The following is a 15796-nucleotide window of genomic DNA, read 5'->3' as shown; positions in this document are numbered from 1 at the left end:
TAAACAGTGACCATGAAATTCACACACCTTCTAAGACCAAAAACAGTATCTTCACCAGCTTCTGTTAGCAGAAAGGAGCCTTATTCTGTTTCCTTTCTCCTAAGTCAATCTAAACAGTGACCATGAAATTCATACACCAAGTCAGAACTGAAAATGCATCTCCCTGGTTTCAGCTCCAAGCACTTAAAATCACAAGTCAATGTGTATTTAGTTGTCTACATTAGAAGATTGTTAACAGTAGTGATCACTTTGCTCCTAGGAACCAAAATATCCTTTACTTAGAAGTTGGAATCAGAAGTATTATCACCATAGAATAGTTAAGAGCTGAAAATTTTAAGGTAGCTGAGACCCAAGCCTCCTGGGCTTCTGAAACAGACAAGATAAAGTGCTTCTGTGAAGATCAGACTAAGGGGTGGTGGTCTGGGGTTTCTTCCCTGAGGTCCTGAATTCCTACAACTAGAGAGGAAGTGCTATATTCAAGTATCAATCATTGAAAACAAATGTCATTTATCATTAATCCAAGCTTATGTTACATTAGTATGTCCTTATCTACAAATTAGTTAAGGTTTAATAAATGGCAAATACATTAGTTTTTTAAAAAACTTCTGAAAAGAAATCATTAAAAAAAAAAAAAAAAAGCAAAAGCCTCATTGATTGAGGTATGTCAAAGGGACACAGGAGCCAACTGAAATAGCTCTCAATGCCCAAAGCTAAAAGTTACAACATGAGGTTACTAGATGATAACCCAGAGTATAAAATATCCAGGAGTTCATACTGATTACATAAATAGGTGAGGAGACAAAGCTCCCTTACAAAAGAATTCTGAGTAATTTATATAGATACTCCACCTTCAAGGAGAAACAGAGCTTAATTCAACTCCCTGCTCCTATAGGGGGCGCTGTGCAGACCTCCTTCTACTATACAGTGGAGTGGGGGCAGGAGTAGCTTTACTATGCAGAAATGCAACCACTATCTAGCCAGGTGATCAAGGTGGTTATGTACTCTTGATACGACATGACGAGACCAGCACTTTACCTGTGGTCTTCTGCCCCCAAAACTCATAACCTTAACTATGAGAACATTGGGCAAATCCCGAGAGGGGCATCCTACCAAATACTTGACCAGTACTCCTCAAAACTGTTACAAGTCTGAGAAACCGTCATAGCCAAGAGGAACCTTAAGAGTATTTTGGATGGGATCCTCAAAAGAAAAAAGACATTAGGTAAAAACAAAAGCAATTTGAATAAGGTGTGGACTTCAGTCAATAGTATTTTCAATGTGAAGTGAAAATCGCCAACTCTTTGGGACCCCACGGACAGTGCAGCCCACCAGGCTCCTCTGTCCATGGAATTCTGCAGGTAAGAATACTGGAGTGGGTAGCTGTTCCGTTCTCCAGGGGAATCTTCCCAAACCAAAGTCTCCCGTATCACAGGCAGATTCTTTACCAGCCGAGCTACCAGGGAAGCCCATATTATCAATCAGTTCATTAACTGTGACAAACGTATCATATTAAGATGAAATGGGGGAAATGGATGAGGGGTGTTAGTTGCTCAGCTGTGTCCAACTCTTTGTGACCCCATGGACTGTAGCCCACCAGGCTCCTCTGTCCATGGAATTCTCCTTGCAAGAATACTGGAGCGAGTTGCCATTCCTTTCTCAAGGGGATCTTCTCCACCCAGGTAATGATCCAGGTCTTCTACATCACAGGCAGATGTTTTCGCGTTTGAGCCACCAATGGATGAGGGGTATATGAGAACTGTAACATCTTGTTTTTCTATAAAATTACTCTTATGGCATAAGAAACATGATCACTAACACTGCATTAACCTTGTAAGAGGACAGGTAGTTACTAGGCTTATCATGGTAATCATTTCATGATGTATTTAAACATCGAATCACTATGTCGTAATCTGAAACTAACAATGTATTATCAACTTATTTAAATAACTGCTCCAAAAAAGTCTAATTTTAAAAAAAGCCTATAGGAACACACAGTAACATATACATTTGGGTAAACTCCAGGAGTTGGTGATGGACAGGGAGGCCTAGAGTGCTGCAGTTCATGGGGACACAGTTGGACACGACTGAGCAACTGAACTGATAGGAAAAAATCTAGAAACACACTGAACTGATAATTTCATGATAATTTTCTTCCCAGTACTGTAAAAGTTCTTATATGGAAGGTATATATGTAAATTGCTATGAAACTTTGGGATATATTGGAGGGAAGAAAAAACGAAAACCAGTTTAGGCTTATCTCTTATCAGCAGAAAACTTTTATTCAAGGACAAACCACATCCAAGGCCTTAACTTACAGACACAAACCAAAGTAGCCATTAAAGCATCAGATATTGAGGTACAAGACACAACGCGGGGAATGCTTCGCCATCACAGGCTGATGTCAAACTTGCTCCATCGACAGCTGAGCTCTGCCAGTGTGGGGGCGTGGTTGAGGGTAAGTGCTTATCTGCAGAACCGAAGGAGAACAGCTGTGCTCTACAAGTACTGAAGCATTTTATACCAGCATTGGGGGGGATATACTTTCACAATGAAGGGAAGAGGGGGAGAAGCAAAGTGCCCCCCACGGGGCATTAGGCCGCCTTGCAGAGGGCCACAGCGGAGAAGCGCACCTCCCCCTGCTCACGCTCAGTGAATTCTCTGCAGACCTTGGCAGCGTCCTGAGGAAGAGGAAAGTTGTGAATTAAGTTCTAAACACCAAACAGCTCAAAATGAACACTTCAAGGGAAAACTGTCACTGAGACCCGCAAAGTGCACCCTGACCAACTTTAAACCTCCCAACAAACTTGAAAACCAGGGCTTAAGACAAGAGGGAAAAAAAAAAATCAGGTGATGGGAAAGACAAGGACCCACATCACAGACAGGGCTTCAGAAGCCCTGATGGCCACTCGCAAATGCTCTGTGCTCCTGCCACCTTGTGCTGGCTTTGACAAGTACACCCTCTTCCCCTCAAATCCAGACAGAAAATTCACTTCTCTTCATTAGGGAAAAGTAAACATTTTGGTGGTGGTATCATGTCCCACTCTTGCGACACTATGGACTATAGCCTGCCAGGTTCCTCTGTCCATGAGATTCTCCAGGCAAAAATACTGACTGGAGTGGGTTGCCATTTCCTTCTCCAGGGGAAAGTAAACCTTCTACAAAATTTAAATATCTGGCATTCCAGGTACAGGTAAATAATTGCCTAGATATTTAGGGAATGCCATGAATTACTAATTCTAAAATCCAGATTACAAAGAATAAGGACAGAAAATTGATCCCAATGTTAGCTGCTGAATGCTAGGGTTTAAATGTATTGGGATCAGAATATTGATCATTGTTCAATTTGTAAAAAGTCCAGTAGAAAGAGTCCAACCAAAATATTAAATGTAAGACCTTTAAGAGGCTATTGGATGCTCTGACAGAAAACAATCACGGAACACTAGTTCCCAAGGTCTAAAATATCACCAACCTGATCAGTTTTGGCCCTTAGAAAGCATCAACCATACCCTGGTTTTCTTCGTGCTTTGGAACCACTCAGAAAAACTGTAGGGGATCTAAAGTAACATTCTATCGGAATTTTTAATACATTGGTATTACAGACTGCCTTCCCCAAATCTACTTTCCTTTAGGACCCATGGTGTTCATTAACATTAAGGGTGTGCCTCTAAAGACAACAGCCATCTGCTACACACACTAAGCAGTGACCTAATTCACTCAAATTTAAGATGCCTGGGTTAAGTCTATGTATTTTCTCACCAGTTTAGCAAGTTTATTTGGAGTATAACCTAGGGCCTCCCTGATAGCTCAGGTGGTAAAGAATCTGCCTGCAATGCAGGAGACCCCGGTTCGATTCCTGGGTCAGGAAGATCTGCTGTAAAAGGGAGAGGCTACCCACTCCAGTGTTCTTGGGCTTCCCTGGGGGCTCAAACAGTAAAGAATCTGCCTTCAATGTGGGAGACCCTGGGTTGGGAAGATCCCCTGGAGAAGGGGAAAGCTACCCACCACTCCAGTATTCTGGCCTAGAGAATTCCCTGGACTGTGTATAGTCCACAGGGTTGCAAAGAGTTGGACACGACTGAGTGACTTTCACTTTCACTTAGATAACCTAAAACATCTCTAACCATATAGGACCAGTCTTAGGAAGAGAATTCGCACTAACATGCTGGCTGATTGTAATATAGTTTTGTGTTTTTTAACAAAAAGGTTTTTACCTTCCCCACACCTCATAAATTCTACTCACAGAAGTTTTAGGTACTCTATGAAGAGTACATTTTATGGTACAGGCATACCGCGTTTTATTGCACTTCACTTTACTGGGCTTTGAAGATACTGCATTTTTTTCTTTTTTACACAAATTGAAGCTTTGTAACAACCCTACACGGAGTAAGTCTACTGGCAGCACTTTCCCAGTGCATGTGCTCACTTTGTACGTGTGTCCCATTTTGGTAACTCTCATAGTATTTCAAACTTTTCATTAATATTAAATTTGTTATGGTTATCAGTGATCTTTGATGTTCCTATTGCAAAAATACTGACTCACTGAAGGCTCAGGGATAGTCAGCCATTTCTTAGCAATATTTTAAATTAAGCTATGTATATTTTTGTTTAGACATAATGCTATTGCACACTTAAACATGGTTTTTATATACTCTGGGAAGCCAAAAAATTCAACTCTTATGATACCCACTTTATTGTGATGGTCTGGAACTGAACCCACAATGTGAGGCGTGCCTGTGTTAGCATAACCTTAGATAGGAGTTAAGTATGCACCTGGGAAACTTTATTAGAAGGACCAGAGCCTTCAATCCAAGTAGGATGCAATGAGAATTACTGCCCCTATTCTTTTTCTCCCCCATAAGTGAATCCTGACTCTCATGCAAACCCTCATCCTGTTTCTCTAGGTCTAGTTCTCATTCCGTATCACCATTCTCAGGTACCCCTGGTATATCCAAGAATTAGCTCTGACTGATCTCAGGTGTATATGAAAGCTGGCCAGAGAAAGGGACCCTCCCTCCAAGAATGGCATCACTTGGTCCACTAACACCTTGAGGTCACCAGGCCTATGGCGTTCCAAAGACAGGTCTATTATAAAGGCAGTATTGTAGAGTGGCTAAGAGCACAGACAGCCCAACTATCTGAAGCTTGATTCTACAGTTTGTCATTGACCGTGGGCATCACTCACCTCTGCACTTCAGCTTCCTCACCTGTAAAATGAGAGTGACTACCTCACAGCATCATTGAAAGGACTGTGAAACAGGTAATTAACGTAGTACAGCATCTAGCCTGGAGTCGGCAAACTGCAATGTGTGGGCCAAATCCAGCCTGCTGCCTATTTTTGTGAATAAAGTTTAAGTGGAACACAGCCATACACATTCATTTAGACACTGCCTATGGGCTTGCCTTGGAGCTGTCACAGAAGAACTGAATACATGCAACAGAGCCCATATGCCACAGGAAGCCTAAAATATTTCCTGGCTCGTCACAGAAAAAGTTTTTGCCAACTCCCTGTCTGCACATAAGCACACCAAAGAGTTTAGCTTTTATTACGACAAATGAAGAAGTTGTATCTTAACATCATGTTCAATTTTATTACAATTAAGTAATTTTCCTTTATAAAAGCAAACTGATTCAACTCTAGATTCATTTTTAGGGTGAAGTGGACTAGTCTGCCAGCTCTGTTTTAGAATTAAGAGCTATCTGCAGTCACTCGTACCAGGATGGTCACATAGTGACCCTGAATCTTAAAGTTCTTTTCAGGCATGTTGTGAATTTGCTTCTTTTGACCTGTTAACAGTGGAGTGGCCATGTGGGAAGAAAAAACTCAAAAGAGTTAACCACATAACCAGAATTCACAGGTCAAGACTGACCCACACTCAGCTGTCAGAGACGGATTAGGCAAGGCTTGGGTTGCTGTTCCTTGAGTCTGAGTCAGTGGCTATGATGTAATCTGACAAAGGGACAATGGTCACCTTAATCCCACAGGGAGTAAGCAATAACTTTCAGGCTAATTCTAACTGTGGGCTAAAGACAGAACACAAGACAGATTAATCAGGGCTGCTCTAAAGCACCTTGTTTAAAACCCTTTGCAGAAAATGAGGTAGATAGAATTACTAAGATGATCTTTAAGCCCTAAAGATTACTCTTATCCCAGATGATCGATGCTGGCTGTACTGAAAAAAGTTTGCATTTCAGAACAGACAAACTAGCTAACACAATGTGGGCCCCAGTGGAAATGGATGCCACAGATTACCTGCAGCAGCGAGTCCTCTGAGCTGGTGCCATGGTTCACTGGAAAAGGCATCCGTCCATCTGAAACAGAAAAGCCAGGCATGTCGGTTCTCTCTCCATCTATGTTTTCTGGCCACTGTGCTTGTGCCACTTAAAGGCAAGCTTTAGATTCTTCCAAATACAACTACCACTCCCACTGAGGGAAGGCTGCCTACAAACAGGCTGGAAATGAGGGTCAAGTTTTCCTAGTATCCATCCCAGGCATTCTAATCTACAAGCGCCAAGACCACACAAGCCCAATCCAGCGACCTAACAGCAGGGCTTGTGCCCATCTCTCGAGAAGGACCACAGCACAGAAGTTAGATGCAGTCTGTAGGTACACGAAGGTGGAGGCAAGACAAAGGGATCTTTGAGATTTCACGTGTCCCTCAGCAACTGCTGACTGGCCCCAAGTTTTCCTCACCCTTGCTTGCCCATATGTAGTATCCTGGCTTGAGATAACACAGCTGCAAGTCTTTCCCCATTAATACAAAGGGGATGACTCCTAAAACAGAGATGGATGATCTTCCTCATTGCCTGTAAAACCAGCTAACAGGAATTACCCCCAACATATCTAAATTCTTTTTACACAGATAGGTCATGTTTAAGTATTTATTTCCTTCTAAAAGTATTCCTTGTCTGAAAAGGATGATGGTGGAGACTATACTGGTGATGCTACAGTAGAACGTAGAAGACAGAATCTGAATGCGTATCTTGAAGTGGCTGACCCATTCTCTTTACTGGTTTGTGACTAAATCCACTCATTCCACTGGTCAGCTGTCCGAGGGAGGTACTCTGGGCACAACAAGGGTTAAATGCCCCCGTAAGAGCTTAAAGATACAGGAAGTGCAGCCATAAAGCCCCACACCAGTACTCTAAGAGGAACTGTGTGTGAGAGAATGCATGCAGTTACATTAGACTCCAACAGTGAAACATACCAAGTTCATAGAGGTGGCCATCCACGTTGTTAAACAGAATAAAATGGAAGTTCACTTTGTCATCTACCTGAAGAGAATCAAGACATTTTTTTCGAAAATGAGAATTTTTACTGTATGATATACTGCATTTAAAAATAAAGCTGAAAGAAAAAACTAAGATATAAATGACGTAACATTGAATAAAGTTTAAGGTGTACAATCTGTTCATTTGATATCTGTATTTTGCAATATACAATAAGCAGGACCTAATTTGTTAAAGTCCCTAAGTGGAATATGCTTGAACCAACTTGCCTATGTATTATTTTAAATGATTAGAGCTAATATCTATTTCCCATATATTAGGTTTTATTCTAAGACCATTAAAGTAGATATACAGTAACTATCAGAACTCTTAAGACTTGCTTTTTACTGAGGAAGAAACTAAGACTTCAGGAGGATAAGCATCTCACCCAAGGTCAAGACTAGATAGTGGCAGAGCCAACTAGGGTTGTATAAACTTAAATCTAACAGTTGACTCGAAGGCTCTGTTATTACTGGTATACCTAAGTCATCTAGAAACTGTTAGTCCTTGCTGGTCTAGCTTGCTCTCCAACTGACTAAGAGTATCTAAAATGTTTATTACTAAGAAGGGTGTTACTTACTCTACTAGACCCATTTGAGTCTACATAAAACATTATCAGCCTGAATTTACTCAAGACTGTGTCAACTGCCAATTAGCTATTTTGAGGAGCCATTTTTATGAACAGGTCTGGTCAAGGCATTATTTTGGTAGAACTTTCTGGATTCCTCGGCCTTGAGTAGACACATGTGCTGGATCCTGCTGAGAGGTTTTTGCACAGGTTTCTGGGGAAACAGAGGACGCCTGGACCACCTGGCTTTAACTTGTATTTACCCGACATTGGCCTTCCTGGGCCACGGCATCGTGGGCTGCCTGAATGGCCTGCGGAAAACACAGGAGAGTTAGCACAGAAACCTCCAGAGTCCTAAAAATCAATGTTCTAGCAGTTCTCTTCCTACCTCATTCTTTTCAAAGCACTTTGCTCTGTCTTCAGGGGACAACTTCTCTGTTTCAGAAAGAAACTGTTTCAGAACAGACCCATCCTCTGGGGGGAGAAAACAAAAGCATCATTAGTACAGGTATAATGTGAATGGGTGCACATTTACTGGAGACAGCGCATCCTTGGTCATGTTTGGCAACCTGAAATTTTACCATGGCCTCAAAGGATGGGAATGAGCTGTCCCCTCCCCAGCCCCTTTCTCCAACCCCTCCCTTCTCACTGCATTCAAACCAGAGAACTCTCCCTTCTTCTAGGGGGTTCAGGCTCCTCCTTACATCTCCCTGGCTCCCCAACCCCTTCATCTTCCACTTCACCCTTATCTCTTTGATCACATCTGTTACAGCACTGATCCAACTGCAGCACCAATCTGAGATTTTTGATGCCATAAAGGCAGAACTGTCTTGTCTAGTCCTGTCATCTACAGCAGCTACCCATGCATAATGAATGTTTACTGCATACGTGATGCAGCATTCAAATCTAGTAATGGTTCTCAAACCAAGACTTATTTCAGGGCAAAGAAAAGCAATCTTAGTAATTCGGTTATCCAGACAGACATCAACCTAAAGACCTGAAATGCAAAGCACCTAACAGCTGGCCTAGAACAGCTGACTAGCCGACGGTTGGTGTCAACACTGTGTCATTGCTCAGTGAGTACGAAGCCAACAGCACCTCGCGTTTCTAAAGACCTCGATTTGAATTTTCAGCTCTAAACGTTTCAGATTTGCTAAATACACACCATTCAAAATTCGGAAGTTACAGGAAACGTTTCATAACTTTATGAGGAGAACTATGACTCAGATTAGGCCTGTGGCACCATCAGGACCATGTCTACAGAATTACAGTATCTGCCGTTGCAGGAATACAACATTCTAAAGAAAATGATACTTACTGCAGAAGAAATAAAAAGGACCAAGCTACAACTTTTTAATATGACTATGCTGCATCAATTATTTGAAAAAGCAGCTTCTAGAAGATCTGGTCCCTTTATGGCTGGATAACCCCCTGCTTTTTAATTTCAAAATTATACAAAGAGTAGAGTCTGAACCACAATTCCTTTGTTAAAAAAGTTATCTGACCTGCTACAAGCGATAGCATGGACTCTTAGATGAAGTTATTCAGTTCTCAGCCACCCCCATCCACTGTCTAAATCAGGAGTTGGCAAACTACTGCTGCCTATCTTTGTAAATAAAGTTTTACTGGAACACAGCCACATCCACTGCTTTACATCTTGTCTAAGGCTGCTCTTACTTATAGCACTACAAGGGCAAAGAACATATGGCCCTCAAAGCCTAAAAGACTTACTCTTTGGCTTTTAAATGTGTTGACCCTTGGCCTAAATCATATATAATGCCATGTATTTTAGCATTGTTAGCACTGTTAATTGAGCTTCTGACAACTTCAGGGCTAAGACTCATCTCTTCTATGTCCTCCACAGCACCCGCTGGAGGCAGGCTAAAACCCCTGACCCAGCTTTGTTCAGAGATGGATCATTCAAAGTGCTGGGCTGTGGCTATGCCCCTGCAGGATCTCCTGCTGCTTTAGGCCATGTTAGTTCTCCTGTTGCTTATGAGACACTGCACCATTAAACAAAGGTCCTAAAGGCTGGTATGTTATGGCTTAACATCAACTCTAGCTCTTTAGAATTGTTGAGACTAGACCAGGAACACATAACAATCATGACAATTCTCTGTCTGCTCATGGGAGAGCCCAAGAGTCTGACTCTCCAGGTGGAGGAAGCCATACCACGCTTCTTGGAAAATGAGCTTCCCTTCCTCAAAAGAGAAAGAACAATGAGAATTCAGCTGCTGATCCTATATGCATGAGTAGGTTTTCAAAAAAATTTTAAGGCAATGGCTTTGCTGAACAGACCCTTGGGAATGTTGGAAGGAAGCACTGCAGTTAACTGAAGATCAACTAGAGGGTGACTGGCCTCAAAACCCACTCACCGAACTCCAGTTTGTCCTGATTATTGGCCACTGCATGAATGAGTCCGATGGTTCCACAGGAGTTGCCAATGGTCTGCTTCATGAAGTACACCTTGGGACTGACTTCTTGTCCCTTCAGCTCTTCAATTTGTTTTTTCCTGAAGTTCTCATGCTGTGAGTTCAAGAAGACATTTTTACATCTCAAAATGCAAATGCAAAGAACAGATGGCAGCACAGTGAGTTCTAGTGCCTAAACGGAGACACAAGTGGGATGTGTGACCAGGAGTCTTGGTCCTAGGTGCTGGCTGGCACCCAGGGAATGGCCCGTCTGCCTCCCATACCAAGTCAACCAGTGGGGTTCTGAGAGGTGCAGACACTCCACCCTGCAGCTGCAGTGCAGCAGTAGTCTTGGATTGTAGCCCAAGTTTGTCTAGACACCACCGCCACCTTTTAGCTTGAGATGGATGGTGTGCTGAAGTCAGAAAAACAGACAAGTTCGTTCTTTCCTTCCTTTTAACACCAACAACTGTATCTTACACACGCACTCCAATCAAGCGATGGTCAACTGAATGCCCAAGAACACCAGCTAGTTTATACTTCTTTATTCTTTGAAGTTATTCTAGTCCAAGTACATGTCACTTCAAAAACAAAACTATAGAAAGGAACGATTTAAAGAAATTAACTACTCCCTCATGTTTTTAATAAAAAACTGCCTGCAATGCAAAGACACGGGTCTGATCCCTGGGTCAGGGAGATCCCCTGGAGAAGGAAATGGCAACCCATTCCAGTTATTCTTGCCTGAGAAATCCCATGGACAGAGGAGCCTGGTGGGTTACAGTCCATGGGGTTGCAAACAGTCCGACATGACTGAGCAACTGAACAACAACTTTTAGGGAGGAAAGACAACTGGTCTAGCGTGCTGGATTGTGAGTTCACAAAAATTTCTCCTGAAAGAAATAGGAGACACTTGTTTCTTTGCCAATTATACACTACAGAAATACTAATTTTTACAACCAGTATAAATCGTACAGAACCCCAGAAGTATGTATATTTCTAATTCTAGTAGCCTTGCATTATTTTACATGAAATTGAAGTTTCAGCTTTGTCTGTGGTACTATCAAAGGTATAAGCTCTCTTGTCACATAAGATCAACTCCAAGTAGTAGGACGTTCTAGCATCATCTACTGTACTTGAATTGAGCTTCCATCGACAGTTAAGGATTTTCACTTTTCTAAAAAAAGATTTAATTTTTCGTAACGGGGTAGCATCATCCTTTATGGTTGTCTGAACTCCTGCATGGCGACACTTCTGTAAGTATTTCATGATCACTTAAAATGTTTTAGAAGTAGTCCATTTAGGATTTCATAATATTCTTTGACAAAATTAGATGCTTTCTAAATTAACATTAGCTTTTTGGAAGTCCACCTATAAACCTCAACTTGCTTTGAATCTGCTTCAGTATTTAGCCCAGAAGGTGTTTTGTGTCGCAAAATAGGCATTCACTGAATCTGATAGACTTAACTAGAGCTAAAGGAAAAAGTATCGCGCTCTCTCAAGCACAAAATGTTCAATCCAGAATGTTCTCTAACCAAGAGCTGCTTGATCCAGCAAAATGAGACCAGTGGGCTCTTGTAAGACAAATACGCTTCTCCACTGCCTCCCAGAGGCCTTGCATTTTGAGTGCTGTAGCTCAAAAATGCCCGAGTCATCATGGTTCCTCTATTAAGAAACCTCTGTGAGAGGCTCAAATGAGAGAAAACTGCATTTGATTTGATCTACAGGGAACATACTCTGACTTGCAATTATTTGGGAACTCCATTTTCACCTAAGTGAAAATTCAGTAACAAACATGTCGGTGGGATTATCCTAATAGCTTTTAATAACTGTTTTTAACCCCCAATACTTGGCCCATTGGAGGAACACCTGAACTTTCCAAAGGCTTAATTTATACTGAGATGTTTCTAGAATTGTCGCCTTAGGATGCTGCGAGTTAAACTCACTGTTTGGAATGATGCCCCATAGGCTAATGCCCCTGGAGTTTCACTTAAGCAAAATTCAACCACTCCTAAATCAGGGATCGAGTGGCAGCACTTTCAGACAGACAAAGCCATGCTCACAAGTGGGATTCCGTACAGCCAAGACAATCACCCTAGCCACGTTTTTATATCTGATACTCAGTCTTTGAGGTACATCCATGCATACTTGCAGGAGGAAGACCATCTAAAGAGAAATGAAAAAGCATTTCCAAGACAGGTCTAATGTCCACCTGTTCAATAAGCTACAAGGTCAGAGAGCTAGAAGGTGATTTCCACACCGGAACCAGGCACAGTGATTAAGCTTTAGAAAAACAAGTAAGAGAGACTAAAAAAAACCAAGTGTGTAAGTTGTAGGGCGTGGAGGTTTGGGAAGAAACCCCTGTATCCACTGAAGGCCCAGGCAGTAGAGGCGTAAAATTAAAGAACCTATTGTTTACTTCGGGTTTAGGCCCACCGAGATCCCTCCATTTTACACCAAGGAGGGAGTCTAAGAGAGAACCAGACAATAAAACAACAGATCACAGCCCTTAAAGGCAAACAATCGGCCAGCCACTCCTTGGCGTGAAAAGCTCGGAAAAGCCTAGGGTCAACCTGACTCACGAGTAGGATGAACAATCTTCCTGGATAATCAGGATGATGGAACCGAGATGCTGCTTCTCTTCCAAGTTTAAAGCAACGCTGATGGACGCGAGACAAAACAATAAACTCAATAAACAGGACCCCCAGGGAGTAAGGAACCACGAAAGTGTGAATTCTCCCTCCATCCCCGACAAGGAAGAGGCAGTGTGCCAGGACTGGGCGGCCAGAACGGGAGGAGACCCTACACCGTCTTCAACGCCTCACTCGGGTTTGGGGGCAGCGCGCACAGCGCGGAGCCTGCGCACCCCGGGCCCCACGCCCTACCTGCGCCGTGAGCGGAAAGAGCAGCAGCAGCGCACAGGCCGGCGCTGGCACCGAGCCCAGAGACTCCTCCTCCAGTCCCAGAACATCCTCGAAGCGCCACTGGCCGGCGACCCCCAGCCGGGTCAGCACCTGCGGAGAGGAAATAGAGCGGCCCGGTGCGGAGACCCAGAAGTGCGAGCCCCCGCCGGGAGGCGGGCGGAGGCGGCGGGCGCGGGCTCCGCATCCTCGCGCCCCTACACGGGCCTGGGAGGAGCCTGGCCCAGCCCCGCCCCGCCCCCACCCCAGCCGGGCGCAATGACACAGCACAAAGCGCGGCCCACACGTGGCTCCCGCGACGCCCGGGCATCCTAGCCCGCGCGCCCCGCGCCACGCCCTCGGGAGCTCGGCCTCGCGCTCGCATCTGGGCGCAGCCTCCTCCATCCCACCCACGACCGGTTTCGCAGAGTCACCGCCGCCCCCCATGCAGCAGCAGGGAGAGGGCGCCCGGGCCGCGCCCCAGCCCCCCCGCCTCTAGAGTGCGCAGGGGGCCGCTGGGTCTCCGCAAAACAGCCGAAGGCGCCTCGGTGCTCCCGGGGGGAGGAGGACAGAGGCAGCGCGAGACGTCACTCACTTTGTTCAGCATCTGAAAAGCAAATGCAAAAAAAAAAAAAAAGCAAAGATAAAAGCAGTCAGTGATACGCTACCTAGCGAGGGCTGACCCTCGGCCCTGCGCTCCCCGCCACCCCCGGGCAACCATGCACCTGACGCTCACCTCGGGGTTAATCTCCATTGGTTTGAGCTGCATCTTCGCGGACGTCGAAACGAACACAACCCAGAGAAGCGAAAAAACAGCGAGCGGAGCCGCCCAGGCTGCAGCTATAAGGCGCCGGCCTGACGCATTGTGGGTGCCTGCGCAGGGGGAGCAAAGGCAAAACCAAGCGAGGGGAAACGGTCAGTCGCCGCCAAATAGGCACGAATCCCCCCATGCGCAGCGCGGAGTGGTACGGCCTAGCCCCCAAACCTTGCAGTCTCACTTGCTGGTGAGATAATCTGGTGGTTGTGAAGATGGGTTTTGTTGGTAGGTGTTTCTTGCATGTGTGGAGCAGTCCTTTTGATGCAGTCTAATTTTTTGCGAAGTTTCTGGAAAACCACGCTTTCGACCATCCCAATTACCTGAAAGCTTAGAGTCTCTGAAGCATTGAGAAAAAACCCAAATTCAACAGGTATATATTTAATATGAATATAAATATGTCTTCCAAATCTAGCAGCAGTTTGCATTTGATCTTAAATAATTCATCCTCCATGTTAAATAAAACAAGCACCGAGATTCGTTTTTAATTGACCGCCTAGAATAAAACATAGTCTGTAACATAGCATTTATTGCATTAGTAATGCTGATGTAATGTGATTCCCAGGAATGAATTGGTTGATCTTGGGGAAGCGGTAGAGACAGGGGGGATGTGACTGTAATACAGGACACAGAGAAGGCAGGCTGTCGGAGACTTTAGAAAACAGATCCAGTGGATAGACAGGTATGATTTGAAGACAAGAGGCTGTAAAAGGAAAAGCTTTTTTTTTTTTTCTTTCAAGGAATGTGAGACTTGAAAAATAAAATGTTAAGTTCATGATAGAATAGAAGAAGAAAGGTAACGGCAGCTAAAGAAACCACTGTTCTTTAATGATCTCAAGTGGGGTTTGGGTTTTTCTACCAGCATATTCAAAAGATGGAGACAACATATGCCTAAGAATGAATAAAAAGTGGAACAAAATTTGTAAGAATAGTGCAGGAAAGCTTAACCTCAGAATGAACTAGGGCTTGCTGAATAGTAAGGAAACAAGAAGATTGGGTATTTTTTCATTTATGCTCAGAACAAAACAATGATAATGGTGAAAGAATAGACTTACCATTTAGGGGATTCAAGGTTAAAAGATGACAGAGAGAAGGGAGGGGATCTGCCTTTTTTTTTTTTTTTTTTTTTACAGTTTTTTTAACCTTTACAGAAGATTTTTTGCATGTCATCTCACTTAACCCTTAGAGGAGACAGTGAAGAAACTCTTCTTAGTGCAGTTTTGCAGCTCAGAATCCATGGCTCAGGGAGGTTAATTTCCTTTAAGATAACAATTGAAAGGGCAGACTGAGAAGTAAACCCTGGTAAATTGGACTCAACGAGTCCATTCTCTATCCAAAACTCTACTACATCCCACTTCTATTTTCTTCCCATTTTTGCTATCAGAAAAAATTACCTTCACATGGAAAATAAGAGAGGAAATGATATTTGTAAGAAGAATTTAATGGATGAATGTTATAGTATGTAAATTATGCCTCAGTAAAGTTGCTTCTTAAAAAAGAAAGTCAAGACAGACGAATAGTAGTACAAAAATAGTTGGCTACATTAAATTCATTCTTGCCTTTAAGACAGGACAAATTACATCCCAATTTACATCATTTTTTTCAGCAAGCACTGATTAAGCACCTAACCTACTGTGTGATGGGGATACATAGGTGACAGAGTAGCTTCTGACATGGAGTTCTTATCAGTTAATAAGAATGGTGTGGGAGGAAGTTGAGCTCGGGGCACTTAGCCTAGGGAATCAGGAGGGCTTCCCAAAGGAAGCGACATTTAACATAAGGCTGATAGACCCATAGAAGTTAGCAGATGACAGTTATTACCAAAGTAAATAGTAAAAGA

At 43.4% G+C, this 15796-nt stretch overlaps 1 protein-coding gene across 2 annotated transcripts; it reads right to left on the bottom strand.

Moving 5' to 3' along the window:
• Window positions 1–2253: 2253 nt before the first annotated feature.
• Window positions 2254–13980, bottom strand: UCHL1 (ubiquitin C-terminal hydrolase L1). 2 transcript variants are annotated; one of them, XM_061419992.1, is made up of 9 exons: window positions 13879–13980; window positions 13738–13749; window positions 13128–13256; window positions 10210–10360; window positions 8223–8308; window positions 8098–8145; window positions 7206–7272; window positions 6251–6309; window positions 2254–2678 (listed from the first exon to the last, which is right to left on the bottom strand). In XM_061419992.1, exons 1-9 carry the CDS (start codon window positions 13909–13911, stop codon window positions 2592–2594), a joined length of 672 nt encoding a protein of 223 aa, XP_061275976.1. In that variant the 5' UTR covers window positions 13912–13980; the 3' UTR covers window positions 2254–2591. The 2 variants fall into 2 exon arrangements, with proteins under 2 accessions (XP_061275976.1, XP_061275977.1); XM_061419993.1 differs by lacking the exon at window positions 13738–13749.
• Between the last annotated feature and the right edge of the window lie 1816 nt (window positions 13981–15796).

This window comes from Bos javanicus, chromosome 6 (assembly GCF_032452875.1).
Source record: "Bos javanicus breed banteng chromosome 6, ARS-OSU_banteng_1.0, whole genome shotgun sequence".
NCBI lineage: Eukaryota > Metazoa > Chordata > Mammalia > Artiodactyla > Bovidae > Bos > Bos javanicus.
This window is presented reverse-complemented; position numbering and strand designations above follow the sequence as displayed.

Bases quoted from the DNA above. Each gene is read 5' to 3' on its own strand.
- UCHL1 (XM_061419992.1), bottom strand. From the start codon at position 13,911: ATGCAGCTCAAACCAATGGAGATTAACCCCGAG. The intron at 10,361-13,127 runs GTAGGGCGTGGG...TTGAACTCACAG, and splicing joins TCTTTCCGCTCACGGCGCAG to CATGAGAACTTCAGGAAAAA. The intron at 8,309-10,209 runs GTGAGTGGGTTT...TTCTCCCCCCAG, and splicing joins TCAGGACAAACTGGAGTTCG to AGGATGGGTCTGTTCTGAAA.